This window comes from Ochotona princeps, chromosome 6 (assembly GCF_030435755.1).
Source record: "Ochotona princeps isolate mOchPri1 chromosome 6, mOchPri1.hap1, whole genome shotgun sequence".
NCBI lineage: Eukaryota > Metazoa > Chordata > Mammalia > Lagomorpha > Ochotonidae > Ochotona > Ochotona princeps.
In genome coordinates, this window is record NC_080837.1 from 49810962 (window position 1) to 49827929 (window position 16968).

The 16968-nt window shown below is 38.8% G+C and overlaps 1 protein-coding gene across 3 annotated transcripts in view; it reads right to left on the reverse strand.

The window, feature by feature from the left end:
- The window catches only part of NOVA1 (NOVA alternative splicing regulator 1), a 141068-nt gene extending 130090 nt beyond the window's left edge, over nt 1-10978 (reverse strand). The window contains exons 1-2 of one of the 3 annotated variants that reach the window (XM_004584733.4): nt 9988-10977; nt 8069-8212 (exon numbers count right to left, since the gene is read on the reverse strand). In XM_004584733.4, coding sequence (XP_004584790.1) covers nt 8069-8212; nt 9988-10123 — 280 coding nt within the window. In that variant the 5' untranslated portion in view covers nt 10124-10977. Of the gene's footprint in view, nt 1-8068; nt 8213-9987 lie in introns of those variants that run through there. The other 2 variants (XM_058666283.1, XM_058666282.1) reach the window with 2 other exon arrangements.
- Between the last annotated feature and the right edge of the window lie 5990 nt (nt 10979-16968).

Below are 16968 nucleotides of genomic sequence, written 5' to 3' on the forward strand. Positions count from 1 at the left end.
AATTACGCTAACACCCTAACAACACTGCTGCTTTCAGACAGTATAATTAGAGGAAAAGAGAAAATGAGGAGGCCACATCCTCCAAGTATTGTAATGAATCAGATCTTTAAAAAAAAGTGTGACAAATGAACTTGTTAAAAATCGTAAAACAACTCCTGGGATCTCACCCTACTTTTATCTTTTCATTTTCTCGTTGTTTTTCTTTCAGGAACATACTCCTTTTAAAACTAGAGCTGGGAAAAAAGACAGGAATTTCTCTCCTCAGAATCACATCCTAAAGCAGGAATAAAAACAAACAAACCCTAGAGAAAAATGAAGAATGTACTGCAAGTATACCCCAAATTCAGAAAATCCATGTAAAAAGAAAATTACAGGACAATTGTTGGCATTAGAAAATGCATAAAGTTATTTAATCTCTTGCTGTCCTCTTTTCAACTGTCAAGTGAGGATTCTTGAAGACATCGGGGTAAGCTCCTTCACTTTCATCCACTTTTGATAGCAAGCTTCTTAGGAACTCCTAAGTGTTGTCATTAAGTCTTTTACAGATATGCAACAGAGAAAATGAAAGATGAAGTTTAAGGAGGCATAGGAAGCACAACTTGTTTCGGTAGACAAAGTAGTGACTATATTCCAGTAATGAGGAAAAGAAAGCTTTATTATCTGCCATTCCTCCCAAACTTAAAAAATGGAGTCAAGGCCCAATCTGACTCCTAGAGCAGCAAAGTGGTAATATTTTAAATGAATGTATCCCTCTTCTCCAGGTCAAAATGATTTTTTAAAAAATCAGTTAATTGAGAATTGTCATTTGTCACAGAAGGAAAGAAAGATTTGAGATCTTTGTTAACCTAACTCATTGAAAATTCAGCTTGTGAGCAAGACTACGGGGACTTCAATGTGTAGCTTTTCTCAAAAATATTTAAAAGAGAGCAAAAAGTTATTTCTCGAAACTTCAAAATGTATGTTCAGTTTTACAAGAAAAGTAAAACACATTGTTATCAAAAATGTAGAAATTTACTGAGTCCAGAATAAAATCCATTCTAAATTCAAAGTACATCAGTAAGACATAATAGGAACATAATAGGAACTTGAACTAAGAAAGAGACATTTTACATGTAAGAATCTACCTAAAATTGGGTTGAGATGGATGAAAATGCTTTCATTCTCGACACCAAATAACCTTACCTGAATCATTTTGCGGTTAAAAAACTCAAGCTACTGATTTCATTTTTCCTCTGGTCCTGTCAACGATGCTATGACAGGCCCTGCAGGAAGCAGCAAAAGACCAGTGATGGAGTGCAGACAGAATGAGCTCTCATGATCAAGATTTGTCATGGAACATCCATACCGTGTTCAAAATTTAGGAAACACTGGAAGTATCTCCAAACAATGATGTATAGAATATCCTATATTTTTTACTTTATAAATGTTAATTCTTTCTTCATGTTGCCTTTATCAAAGCTTCAAAAATTCATAATGAAGCATATATGAGAAATAATAAAGCATTTTTATTGCAAAGCATACTTCATGACAAGAAAAAAACTTTTGAAAAATGAAACAATGTATGTTTAAAAGTGTGGAAATGAGTCTCTTGATCTCTGCAGAGGATTCCCTTATTCTTATCTCCTAGTTACTATAACTGCCAATGAATTACCAATTATTAATAATCACATCAACCTTAAAAATATTTTCTTACAAGCAATACCTTCAGAATCAAAAATTATTGCCAATACTAATTAATGAACAAAAATATTATTCAGGAATATACATACATATATCTCCTATATATATGTATATATATATACAAGTTACAAAAATTGTTTGAAAAAAAATCTGAGCAACTCCAAATTTTACTCTTGGGCAACTGCAAATTACATTCAACATATACTTTAAAAAGACCTCAAATTACTACACAAATACAACTAGAAAACTTCTTCACAAAGACTTCAAATGTGTTCTTCTCTTCTTTTTATGTGGAAAATTATCTTATAATAGTAGCATATCTTACCAGGTGTACACATTGCTACCTTAAGAGCTGTTTTCACTTAAGGGCCAATTTATGATCAGGGCTGGGGTAGAAGACAGCTCTCATTATTGGGAATGCTGTTAGAACATACAAGAAACTTCTGCCATGGAAGCACACTTTTAAATAAATACTTATAACAGATTAAGTAAATTTAAAAGACAGATATCAATGACAGACTAATTAGAAGTTTTCAGCTGACTAAATTTTAATTTGCTTATAGTAAAATGTGGAAAAGAATCATTCAACAGCATCTCTATATTATGTGCAAAGACATTTAAAATAATTAATATTCTACGATTATCATAATTGTTGGCACACTTCAATATAAAGTATTCTTGCCGAAGTCCTCAACATGCTAAAAAAGATATAACAATTTTACTTGGATCATTTTTCCTATAAAAGTAAACAGATGTAATAATTTTTGAAAAGAACCACGAAGTATTTCCACTTCTTTTTACTCACTCCTACATTAAAAACGTACTTGCAAAATAGGAAAATTTAACATGTTTCACAATGTTATTTTCCGGTTATTTCTAAGACTTAAAGCTTGTGTCTTTCTCTTCTGTATATTCCAGCAAACCTATGGAAAATCATTTCCGTTTCAATAACTGCATCTTAAAACCAGTCTTCCCTTTAAAAAATAAGATGAAGCAAATGGGAACTTCTTCAATTTAAACACCACAAGGTATTGAGAAGTATTGCTTCCTTTCTTGCACGCTTCCTTTTATAGCATGACACTTCAGTCTCTGAGGGTCAGGTTAATTAAGCTCCACAGCAGCTGCAGGGCAATGTGAGACACACACTGCTTGCTGCAGTGCCCACCAGTCCATTCCAATTACCTGGAGTATTCCAGCACTGGACAAGTGACGACCAACTTCTTCTCTCTAGTCACTTGCTCCCGCTGGTCTATGGATAAATGTTAGAACAAACTAACCTCTTCTGGAATAGACTGTAAAGCTGAACGCACCTGCTGCAGGCTGCAGTGATGAGTCCCACAGAGATGTGTGCCAGTCAGATCTCTGCAGATGTTGTTTAACTTTATGCTAGAGCTGTATCCAAAGATGGAAATGAGAGGGCAATCAAGTGCAAATCTTCCACCGTCACCCCCTGTCACCCCTCCACACTCACATTAGTTTTATCTTGAAAAGCTGCATTTGATAATAAAAGTTGTGCTTTAAAACACAGCTCCACTGAACTGGAAACAACTTACACTAAACTACATGGTTTTTAAAAGGAATGTTTACTAGGTTGCAAAGTTTAGGAACCAAGTTGCACTGTATGTTTAATTAGTGCCATTTGTATGCGTTAATAAAGAATTCTTAAAACAAACTACCATAAGCCAGGGCAAAGCAAAATAAATTAAAAACAAAATATATGAGTGAGCTTTTGATTGAAGGTGCGTTGATTGTGTTATAGTAATATCTAACACTCTGTAGTGCTTCTTAGAGACACATCTTCGTTTACGTTAGGAAACATCAATGACATATAAATATTGAACTATCTCAACAGCTGTGTTCACTATTTTTAAACTATATCAGAAATCTTGTAGGTGATACTTGCAAGGTAATGCTGCTAGATGTTTATTTACAATGTCCCAAGCTCTAGAAGAGCTATTTCTCTAAAATTCATAATTGTATTACATGATTCATGAAATTATCAATATTATAATGATTCCTACAACTAAACACATCAATTATCAAAGGCAAAGCAACAGTATAAAAATTTTTTAAAGAGTCAAATAAAATGAATAGAATAGGCTTTAATAGAAGTTCATGTTTCCAAAATCTGAGGCCACAGAACATCTGTAAGCCTAAAGTATAAAAATTATATAACTTCTGGAAAATACAATATTAACATAGATTTTGTTATGACAGCAATGTTTCTTAAGATGTTAAACTCTACCATTATTTAAAATAAAAAGAGTAAATTTCTATGGAGCCACTAATGTCTAAATGAAAGATTATTTGAATCCTTAAACTAAGGATAAAATACTAGGTAACATATTTCATTAGGTGGCATGTCAAATATAAACATTATTAACTTTAAGATTTAAAGGAATAACATGTTGTAATGGTAACTGTCCTGTTAAACTCACCAAATATTGTTGAAAATTCTACTATTATATTTTCTCTATGAATGACAATTCTTAATTTTGCTTTAAAATCATACACTTGTAAGTTAGTAAGACCGTTTACATCTAATATCAAAGAAAAAAGTATAGACAGAAACTTTCAGAAACCAAAAGCATATTATTCACATTGCATTATCAATATGGTAATACTCGTGCCTACATAATATAAACATAAGTATCGCATTTCAAACTTCATTACCACCCACAATTAATTTGTACATAATTCCATTTTAAAGGATAAATCAGCCACTGAATTACTCCCAGTAAAACTAGTGCATGGCATTTTTTTCAGTAAAATAATTTTCATTTATATTGTGCCTTTTCCTGATTTAAAAAAAATCAGGATTTTTTAAATCACAGTTTGTGATTTCAAGAAAAAGCAACATCCAAGTTGAATAGCAATAAAATCAAAATGTAATATATCCAAGAATAACGAATCTAAACTTTAACTCAAGGATCATAAAATGAAGTAATATATATTAAGTTCAATCCAATTTTGTAACCCACAAATACGAAAACAGTATGAACTACACACAGAAGCAGTTCAATATTTTAGGGAAGGAATCCTATTTGACTGATACAATGAATATCTCCAATGTCTCATACCAGAATAAAAATAGGTATACTACGAAGCGTTGTAAAACAGAAAGCACAGAACATACTGATTTTACACGTCCCTCCCTACTCCCAACCAACGAGCTATTCAGTATGTTTTTCTGATTTCCTAGTCGAAACCATCTATTAAAGATATTTATTAGGTAAAATCACTTACTTACAATGAAAACTAAAAGCATCTTCAGATACCAAACACCAAATACAAGAATTAAAAACAAAAACTAACACCTTCCAGAAAATTAGTATATCTCCCTAAAATCAAAAAACTCCTTTTTAATACAAGGGAACTTTATGTAATCTAATCATAAAAGGGCACACAAATAGATCAAATTAAGCAATCTAATCAAGTAAAGAAAAAAAGATATTCCTAAACTACCAGCAGTCAGTATTCTGTAAGATTAGATTTTAAAAACTAGATAAATTAATTATACAGCATAACTAAAAACAAATCTAATAATAGATCCTATTCTTTTGATTCATGTAATTGAAAAGTATATTTTAGAATTCCTTCTCACATGATTGTACTGTTATTTTGATTAATATTACACATGCTGAAGAACATACCATAGCTGTAAAAATTCAATATTCCTACCAATAAATGTGAAAATTTTTTTCATTTCATTTGAAATTTTTTAAATCACTCAGAAAGACAGGATTGTTTAAGTTAGTTTATAGATACAACCTGAGCAAAAAAAAAAAAAAAAGGGGGGGGGAGGGAGAACCATTATGAAGAGATCACATTGACTATAATTATTTTTTTAAAGATCTTTCATTAGAGGTGATATTTATTAAAATGTCCTCAAAATGTAACTGTATTCTATTATTCATTCAGTAGTATTTCAACTAAATCCTATGAACACAATTACATTCTTTTTTTCACTACTTAGGTGATTGAGTAAATCTATCATACAGCTAAAGTACTCTTTTCCCCAAATATACTCTCACGTATGACAGAGAAATGCTTCCTCAAATAGACACTAGACATATTTGTTCTAACAATACAGTCATATGCATGTATACGTACAGGACTTGTGAATTACTGCATAACCCTAAAGGAAAGTCTTTACAACTCAACAACATGAAGCACAGCTGTATAATTTCGCTTATCTAGGATGTGCAAGGTAAGAATCCCTTCTCTGTATCTGAGTAAGACAAGCTGAAGGAAACTGACAGGCTGTTGTCAAGGAATACCAGTACCTTAGACAATTCCACAGGCTTGTGGTCAAATGTGTAAACACTATTACAACTAAAAACTATGTGAGGAAGCGAGGTGTTTCTTTCCAAACAGGTAATAACCTAGTTAAAATCATAATTTAATAATCATTGTTCAGAATTCTTAAAGCTTCTCAAAAACTGCAATGTTTCATTTTATCCCTAAAATTGATTCCATAAGGTGTGATTGGTTTCCACCTGTTACAGGCAAGGGCTAAGCCTTCTTTTATCTGACATTTCCACTCACATTTGCTCAGGTTATGTCACTATCCACACAACACTTTTATTCAACACATTCCCGTTTCCCATTTTCCCCCTCAATGGATATCCTTGCCCTATACAAACAGCATACCTCAGAACTACAAATGAAATAAGCAATCTTGATGTGTGAAAAGAAAAAAAAATACACAATTCAGTGGACTGAAAACAAAAGAGCTAATCCTCAGTGCACCCTTTCCATCCGACTGAAAATAAACTATATTCAAATGAAAAGGCATTTAATTTACTATTTGGAATATCCTTGATAAACACCAATTTTCTGTAACATCCTCACACATCTGATACCACCTCATGTATAATGCAAAAAAGCCATTTCATTTTCATCTATTGACAGTGAATTTAATTTACCATTGCAACTCTCTTCCTAGAACTATCATGTTATTAATTCTGCAATCAAGCTCTTTTGAGTGCTTTTATTTGTACTAGAGGTTTTCATAATTCCAGATTGATTTTTTTCATCACAGTATACCTTTTAAATGTATGAATATGAATATGTTAGCAAACTTTCCTAATGCAGAAGAAAAGTTTCTGAGACAAGGAAAGCCATCTGTGAAACTACAGTCGCAGGAGCAAACTTTGCAGGGTAACCCATACCCAAAAGACTACATGTGGCTTAACTTAATAAAGGCATGCTAAATCAGAATACTACGTTCAGTTGACATAACTACACGATAGCTTCAACCATTGCAAAACCTTCCCATCCAAACAGTCCATTTCTACCACCGAGTGATTGGCCAAGAAAAAGTCCTCCAAATGTGGTGCTTATATTCACGCCAAACGTCTTTTCTGTATTAAAGAACACTTGGTGAATTAGATCACTGAAACCAAGTCAGCTTTCTTTTCCACGAGGGAAAAAAATGAGCAGTTATCAGTCCCTCAGCACTGAATTAATATATTGACAGCCATAACGATAAAATACCTCCAAAAATGGCGGCAAGCTAGATCTATTTAAAAGCAAAACAGCTAATGATATTTTAACTAGGAGATACACCATTATGGAAACTTCTCCGTTAAACTTAAGATACAAGAATTAAGTACCAAAATGATTGAAAATGAAAGAAAAGATGAACATGCAAAACTGTAGAACACCTGAAATAATAAAGCACACTGAAAAGTGAAAAAAAAAGATACCACCTAGGCTTGTCATATTCCAATAGTGTGTACCAATTTTAAACATGTTTTAATCAAAAGTAGCTCTTAAGTAATGCAAATTTTGAAGCATCCTTTCACTTCTTACACAATGCAGATTTTCTTACTCCAATTACGCTAAAATCACAAAATCTTAAAAATCAGAAGGGGCAGCACTTGTCCTCTTTCCTCCACTCCAAGGCCAACAAACAAAGCTGTGAAGCAGGAAGAGGGGCATAATGGATTCCAAAGTAAATGGCCCATTCTTGAAGAAAGCCTCCCGATCCCCTTCGTCTTCATTCACTCTAGACTAATTGTCATTACAATGATGTCCGAAAACTTCCCAGGACCCCTATTCCCTGATGCCAGCTGTCCAGGTGTCCAGCTTCAAATCACTGAGCATTTTTCCTCAGAAAAAGTATTCAGAAATACACAAAAGGATCATCTTGCGTTCAATTTCAATCACATGCACAGTACCTTATCAATTATAGGGAGAAGGTAGAACCAGCAATGGAAATAGGATAAAATGTGGTCCACAGAATACTCTAATGCAGCAACGTACGAAGTCTCTTGCTATTGTTTCATGATTTCTTTCAAGACAACATACAACACATGTGTAGTCCTCTCTTTTTATGTTTCCCCCTGGGGATTCATCAAACAATCTCTACCACAGCACCTACCTGGATAAAAATCTTTGGACTTAGACAGCTTGATGGTGGCTCCAGTTTCTTTTTGCAACTGAACAATTGTCTGTCCTCCCTTTCCGATTATAGATCCAGCAGCATAACTAGGTATCAGAACCTTTAGAAAATACTGGCCGTCTTCTGAAAAATGCAAAGAAACATAATTGGTTAACATGATTATTCTTAAACTTTCTGTCCCCACCACTCCACCCTCTAGACACAAAAACAGCAGCTAAAAGCATGGATGTATTCTTGCAGGAATAAGGCTTTATTTATTTATTTTGTTAGAATGCAAACAAGCCCATTACACTGAAAAAAAATAAGAATGCATAGCATGTTCCCATTTTTAGGGACCATTCTTTCAAACTTGGAATTAAAAAACCTAAACATGGTCTATTATTTTGCAGCAATGTAGGAACTTTTGACTAAATTCCAGTTGTTCTTCCAAACATGGAAGTCTTCCAATTCTATCGACGGTTACTATGGCAAAGAGATGAACTGACTCTAACAAAAGTTCAGAATCTCAAGACAAACCTGCACTCAACAAAGTGTATAAGGGAAAAAAAAGGATGGTATACAGCAATGAGCCAAATTTATTTAGCATTAGCAAAACAGAAGAAATACATTAGCAATAGCCTGGATCTCAGTTCAAGTATGCAAAGCAATCATTCCCCTACAAAACAAACCAACCAAACTGTAGGACACATTCCAAGCCTCAAACACAACCAGGAAACAACTCAATGTGGTGGACTGACAGATCTAACTAATCCTGGCGTCTTTCTTTAGCACTTCTTAGTCTACCAGGATCTCATTTAAGCTGCTTAATTAGAGGACCTTAAGAATCCTGCCCATACTAAAAAGCTTAGGAGTCATTTATATGACAATACGCTTAAAAGTGACCCAGAGGACTACTGTTCCTTCTCCAAAAATAACCACAATTTTTAAAACGGAGAGGGAGGTGGATGAACCAAGTTTAGAAGAAGACGAAGAAGACATGTCTCAGCAAATGAAGCCAACTCCATAAACTTTCAATCCCGTCAACCTCATCAAGTCTTAGATAGGAAACCTCCTGGTAAGTCCACTTCACGTGAATGAATGTTCCAAAATTTTGCGGTGTGCCGCTCACAAGACCCCCCATCCGTCTCTAATGAACACGCTGGAGATGAATTCACCTCTGCTTCGATGCATTGGGTGCATTGTTAAGATGACTCCAGTGCAAATGAAGAAGCGGTACCGGTCCCGTTATAACTCATCTTCCAAGGAAGCGCAGGATGTTAACTAACAAGTCACAGACCAGACACCCCACCCTCGTATGCACTCCCCTGAAGACAAATCAATGAGAGATTTGCACCGACAGTGTAAGTGCGGGAAGGGCATGCACTCATCAAGATTTCGCATACTACTTGTGGCCCAAAGCTGGAGGGTGGAGAGACGAACAACTCTCCGATGCCCCAATCCTGGGCAATCCGCTACCCAAGTGCCGTTTATTTATTTATTTATTTATTTTATCCGACTGTTAAACGCAGCGCGCATCTTCGGGCGGCCATCACCTCACTCCAGGGTCATCCTCCACCTCTTCCTCCTCCTCCTTCTCCTCAACGGACCCTCTTGCCCAGGTCTAGGATATTTAACTGGTCATCTTCTCGACCGATTAAATAGAAAGATAGGTCTATTCCGAAAAAAAAAAAAATCTGGTCGCCATTTTGATGAATGATAAACACAGAAATGGAAATATGTCAGGGACGATGGGGCGCCGGGCAGGTGCAGGGGAGGGGGCGCGGGGCAGGGGCGCGGGAGTCGCCGGGTCCGGGCAGGAGGTGTCCGGGCCGCGGGAGGGAGGGCGGGCGGCGGGAGAGAGGCAGGCAGGGGCGGGCGGCGGGGGATGGGGCCAGCGGGGAGGTGGAAGCGATACCCACCGCCCGTATTGGTCCTCTTGGTGCTGCCGGCTTCAGGGGGGGCTTCCAGCGGCCTTTTCCGCGAGTCCGGCGGGTCCAGGTCTATGGGAACCCCAGTGTGGGTCCCGTTCTGCTGGATAGGAGCTGCCGCCATCATGTTTGCTGTTCCTGCCGCCGCTTACGGGGAGAAGGTTCTCCCTTTTGTTTTGGCTTTCTCTTTTCTATTTTCTTTTTTTGTTTTGGGGGGTTTTTTTGGCGTTGGGGGGTTTCTTAAGGTGTTGTTTTTTTGTTTTTGTTTTTGTTTTAATCGGATCAATAGAAATCTCTTTAGAAAAAAAAAAGCAATGTTGCTGGTTTGTTCTCACTGGGGAGGGGGCAGGGCTGAGGAGCAGCTGCAGTGCAGTGTCAGAAAGGAGACAGGGGAATGGAGGGGGTGTGAGAGACAGAGGGTGAAAGAAGGAGAAGAAAGGAGAGAGGGGGAGAGAGTGAAGAAGAGAGCGAGGGGCGAGTGAATGAGCGGGAGGAGGGGAGCGCGGAGGACGGGCCGAGGGAGTGGGAGAGCGCGAGGGCTGGCGGGGCGCGGGGAGAAGCCGAGGAGGAGGGGAGACTGAGGAAGAAAAAGAGTGAATGAGCAGGAGGAGGGGAAAGAGGTGGCTGCGGAGAGAGGAGCGAGCGGCGGAGGGCAGGAGCCGCGAAGGAGCGCGGCGGTCCCCGCGCTTAGCGCTGCGCTCGCTCCCGCTGCTGGTGCTGCCGCCGCCGCCGCTGCCGGAGCGGTTCTGCCGTTGCCTGGGCTGCTCGGCGCTGCTGCTGCTGCTGCTGCCGCCCGGTCTCACTCATTATTTCTCCCGCTTGTCTGTGTGTGTGTGCGTGTGTGTGCGTGTGTGTGCGTGTGTGTGTGTGTGAGAGAGAGAGTTGGGGAGGAGGGGGGAGGCGTGGAGCGGGAGGATGGCGGGGAGGGAGGAGGACGGCGGCGAGGGGAGGGTAGAGAGGGGTTGAGTTCGTAGACTCCCACACACTTGGCGCTCGGGTCCCAGCCTCTCAGCAGCGCCACCGCCGCCGCCGGTACCTCAGCCTGCCGGGAGCGGCGCGGGGGGGAGAGGGCGTGCGTGTGTGCGCGCGCGGGCCGGGCCGGAGTCGGGGGGCTCCCCTCCCACCTTCACCCCCCCACCCCAGGCTGGCGAGGCTGGGACGGGGATGGAGGGAGTCGGGGAGTCCGGAGAAAGTAGGGGTGCGGGTCAGGGGGGCGGCGGCCTGGGCACTCCTGAAGGGTAGGGAGAGGTGAGGGAGGTCGCGGGTTCCCGGGCAGCCACACGGCTGAGGCAAACGCAGGCGGCTTGTCGCAGCAGCCCGAGGGGTCCGTGGAACGCGCTAGGCTGGGAGGCGGGAGGGAGGCGTTACTGACAGCCGCGCCTGCCAATCCAAAGGAAATGTGGGAAAGGTTCTCCAGGTCCCTTCCCAATCAGGAAACTTGGGTGCTGCGAGGAGTGGAGCGGAGCGGGGCGGGGTGGGAGCCTGGTCCAGCTGGGAGCCGAGCGCGGGCGATTTGGGGCCTGTCCGCGAAGGGCATGCGAGTGACCGCTGACCGCGGCTTGGACAGCGGCCGGAGAGGAGCAGGAACCAGCACTCCCAGCTCCCAGGACATGTGTAGTGCTGGGTGAATTAGTTTCTATGTGTCCGAGGGAGCATCCCACTCACAGGCCGTTTTCTCCAGGGCGATATCATCCCAGGAGGTTTTCTCGGTCGCGTTGTGTGACGCCGTGAGGGGACCCTAAGCGCCACTCCCCGCCTTTAATCCTGTCGGCAGCCAGCCAGGACGTAAGAAATAAAACGAGCTGTGGGTCTCTCTTCCACTAGGCGCTACTTGGGCAACAGCTAAGTGTGTATACACCTACCAGTCAGTAGTGAGCGGGAAACGGATATGGGGAGAAAATTCACTGTCCTGTGCCCAGTTTTTGTATTGTACAGATAGATGGTGGGTGCGTCACGAACCTGAACTTAAGCCTTAGCACACTAGGCTGGCTGGGTGGGTGGGGAATCCGATGCAGCTGACTAGACTCCGAAACGACCTTAGTGATGATCTAAATCCACTCCTTCATTTTACAGATGAGTAAACTGACTCCGTGAAGTATTTTGCTCAAGGTCATCCATCAAGTTAGTGGTTTAATTAACTGTGCTAGGAAGCAGGGGTGGAAAGGCAAGGACTCAGGAGTCTGAAGCCCTGTTTTCAGGGCTTTGCAGGCTGTTTTGGAAAGTGATTTTTGAGCAAATTTCTCAACATGTTATCGGTCATTGCTTGCCATGTGGCAAACAAACAACTTTGCATGCTATTTTCATGACGGTGCAGCACATTGTGTAGTTGTGACTCTCCGTTTTATGGAGCAGTTTGGATTTAAAGTGACGTAATTTTCCCCCCAAAGTCACACAGTTATAGTACAGGAATTAGTCAAACTCAGAGCTCCCAGACTCCGGTCTGTCGTCTTGAATATTACAATACACTGCAGCCCTACTATTTTTTCCTTGCCTGAAACAGAGACTGTAACGCCCAACTTGCACAATTCCTAAATGTCAAATGAGATCATATATGTGGCGATATATTGCAGCTGTCAAAAAGGATGTAAGCCTATGTACCAAGTTTCTAGAAGGAAGATCCTCTCTTCTGTATCTTCCACTAAAGCACTTGAACATGGACCTTAGCTTTCATACTAAACTACTGTAAGAATGGACCTCACTATAATTAAATGAAGACTGCACACATAATCTGAAACCATAAGCAAACACTAAGTGCTAATTCCTGATAGCTGGAAAAGCGTCCTAAGCCTGCTCCGTGTCCTTTATTGGAAGAAGCATACTGGAGGAGCTGGGCTTCCTGGTGGTTTTTAAAGTAACGAACTATAAATGAGAATCTACTGATCAAGGAAGAGAGTGGGTTTAGTTTGGGACTAGCAGTTCATCTGGAACATGAAAAATAACGCTTGCCTCCATCAGGGAAGAAAATACTTTTGAGATCTGAAAGGAAGGAAGACAAGGTAAGTTAGTACATATTGGCCAAGATCTATGAAGCAAAGTCTGGAAATTTTAATCTAATATATAGTGTCCTAGGAAACCATGAAACCGTATTGATGACTAGGGTAAGGAGAATTTATCCACAGTTAGTTGTTTTTTTGCTTTTTAATGGAGCTCTGATGAGGGGAAAAAACAGTGTTTGGAGTAAGTATGTGGTAGTCAAGATAATATAAGACAGATGCCAGACATTGTGCAATCAAAGTACTCCATGAAGTATACGAAAAATATGTGAGGAAATTTTTAAAGGAAAAATTACAAAAGGGCTGGCATTTGGCTTTAGATAATTTTAAAACAGCAGAAGCCTGGAGACAAAGGTAACTGAAAGACAAATATATTTTACATTACACTTGTCCAAAGTGTTCTAAAGAATGTGAACTTAAAGTGAGGAAAAGACTGAGCCAGAGATGAAAAACCTGAGTGTAACAAATTTCTAACACAGTACTTCTGATATAGAAAATATTTTTCATTTCCATGTTTAAGTAAAGCTGAAAATGAACTTCCTTACGTAGCCTAATATAAGCTTACTAAGGTAGACTAACACGGCTTCCTTATTTACTATTTCCTTCTTTCTTTCTCTGAATTTAAAAACACCTGCCCCTCCATGGGGCCCAGAACAGAAGATATGATTTTTAATGTGGATTGAATACTCAATAGCGGCCTCGCTGTGGTATGCCAGGAATAACAGATACAGTCAAGACCTAGTTAGTCAGCCTCACATGCTGACTTAGTCAGTGAAGGTTATCTGAGAGTACATTTGCATTAAGTTCCTATTTCTTAGCATATTTTGTTGTTGCTGCATTATACTTCTGTTTTATTCTTACTGCATAGAACTGTTTGATTAAGGAGCCTTAAAAATTTTTAGCTGTGGTTTTCTCTGTTTTCTGTCAACTAACAAAAAAATAAATAAAAAGTATACTATCCCTAGGTTCATTAATATTATGATACACATTTTCTATTCAAAATAAGTTGTTAGAATAAACTTTTCGAAAAATATGATAGTAGCATTTTCCTTTTCAAGTCTCTAAGAAGATATAAAAATTGTTGTTTAATTAACCAAGCAATTGCACATGCTGATTTAATATGTTCTTGCACCTTGAGACACAATGGGATGTGTGTGCTTTTCATTAGTAATTAGTTTCACAACTGTTTTTAAAAACTATGATAGGAGATGTTAACATGAAAAACAATTCCTGGTCTTTACTGTTTTTTCATGGTTATTTTCCTTTCTGTTTCAGGCTGAGTAATAAGTATATATGATACTCAATTTTCTGTGATAAAAACTGGCTTCCAAGAGAAAGCACAGATAGTTGGTATTCACAGATTTTCCTGAATTCATTTATTTCTATCCAAGCTCTAAACTTTCACTGTGACTAATCCCATTGCTAAGGGATGTAAATGCTCTGGAAAAGTATTTTCTGAATGTGTGCCCCACCAGAAGTAGAGTTTGAGTTGGGGATACAAGTTTAAGTAGTATACTTTAAAAGGGATATCAGGAAATATAGTAGGGATGCTGGGAAGTAAGGGAAGAAAAGAAAGGAAAAAGTTGAACTGCCAAGCAAATCATCACTGTCAATAAACAGAGCTTGATCTCACTGGGATTTCCTGGGAAACAATGTAAAACACCTTCGGACTAACCCATGAAGTATGAGAAAGCTGAACTCTATATACACCAACTTTCAATAGCCTCTGATTGCGATAGAGTCCTAGGAGCATTAACCCAATGCATACTGGCCAGACTTCCAGCCACTAGTGCTGTAATCTTTTTTTTTTTCTTGAGGAATTTCAAGCGACTAGAATCTGCTTTGCCCTTAACACAGGCTGGAAATACCAGGGAATTAATAATCGGTAGAACATCCCCTATCTTTATGGAAAACCAGGCCAGTAAGCACTAAAATGACAGGGCATTGCCAGTTTATTATAAGTATAAACATAAATTTTGGATAAAGGAATGAAAAGTTTATCTGTTAGTACAAGCTACTGTTGAGAATCAAAGAGTGACAGTAATGAAAGAATTTGGAAAGCTTAGAACAAGGTTTCGAATTCTCTACAATCTAAATATTGTAGCCAAGTATTGATTGTGAAAAGCCTGAATAATTTGGCTTTTGCTTCTAGATCCTTATGAAGCATTCTTAGTTTTCTAAAACACATGGCATAGTCAATGTATATATTCTGATTTTCTGCTTTATTCAGTGCAGCAAATTGAAAAACAGGAGCACCAGTATTTACCGGAAGAGTAGTTCATCACCCATTCTGGCTCTTTCCAAACAAGTTCTATAAATAAAAATACTGATTAGCAAAAATTTTCCAAGATTACACTATTAGAGAAATAATTTGTTGAACTTTTTTTCTAAAATGCCATCAGTATTTGTTTGTGTATTTTAATAATATGAATTCCTGTGGTTGAATAAGTATGTATTATGCAGAATCCTAAAGCTCACACTAACTTATATAGACACATAAATGTGTTTTCAGCATTATTTCAAATTCTCCAAATCTCAACCTTCCAGCTGAAAAGATATCATCCTAATAGAAAAAAAAGGTATGTTAGTATTACAATTAAATTTTTGGGCAATGACTGTATTTCCTTGGTTTGTAATGTCATTAATTTCATCCAAAATTTTTCCAGAGATTGTAGAATTCATTTTTCTGTACTTCAAAGGCAGTAAATCTGAATTAAGACTTTCATGGTACAATAAAAAAGTAACCTTTTGATAACTGTTCTATAGAAACGCAAACAGGGGAAGCTAAAAAAAGGACAGACCCTGTACTGTCTTCAGCATTCATTAACTCTAGAATGATTGTGGGAGAAAGAAGGTTGAACTGATGATCTGGTTCTGACTCCATCTGTTCTATGACCTTATAACTCACTTGGTATACATGTTCTCTCTAAAAGCAGTTTTGTATTATACTCATTACCACTTACAGACAGAAGAACAATATCTAACTGAAACACAACTAACCTTGACATTTGTTTCTAAATGAGATAATAGTACACATTTTGAAAATCTACCCTCAGGCACAAGAGGGAAAATAAAAGATGAAGCAATACAAGATTGAAATGCTGAACCCATTGCCCATGTTTTTTTTTTAATAACCATTGCCTACATTTTCCACTTTAAAAATAATCCTTTCCTAAAATCTATGTTGAAGATGTTTCATTGGAATCACAATGTAAAATGTGTCCGTTTCATCTTTTGAACCATTTGGATGTGAAAATTGCTGTGGTCAAAGGGAATGATATTGAGATGAAATTAAAGGAAGGAAGAATGAGGGGGAAAAAGAGAGGAAGGGAAAGGAGAGAAAGGAATAATGGATGCTAAAGGCAGGGGGAGAAGGAGGGAGAGAGGGAAAAAGGGACAGAAGGAAGGACACAAAGAGAAGGGGACAGGGAGAAAGGGATGGAGGGAGGGAGGTGTGGGCAGAAAGGAAGGAGCGACAGAAAGCGGACAGGGGAGAAGGAACAGTTGGAAGGAGGGAGGAAGCAAGAAAGGAAGGAATTACAGGACCAGGCATTGTAGAGTAGTGGTTATGGCCCTGGGACACACATTCCATGTCAGAGTCTGGGCTCAAATGTATTTGAGTCCATGCTACCTGTATGAAGTCCCTGAGTGGACTTCTAGCTCCTGGCTTCAACCTGGCCCAACTTCTGCTGTTATGGGCATCTGGGGAAGGCACCAGGAGATGGAACTCTCTGAATCCATAATCTCTCTGTGTTGCCCTTCCTTTCAAATAAATAAAACTTTAAAATGTTCTAAACATGTAGACTAAGAAGGCAATTACTAATTAAAATTACTAAGTAAAAAGTATCTTTACCACACAGTTTTTTCGGCATGTTCTAGAGCAATTATGTCTTTATTTGCTCTAGATGGTACTGACTTAATCATATATATCAGAATAATTGTTAATGTTCTCAAAATTCTCACAGTCTGCGTAAAAATC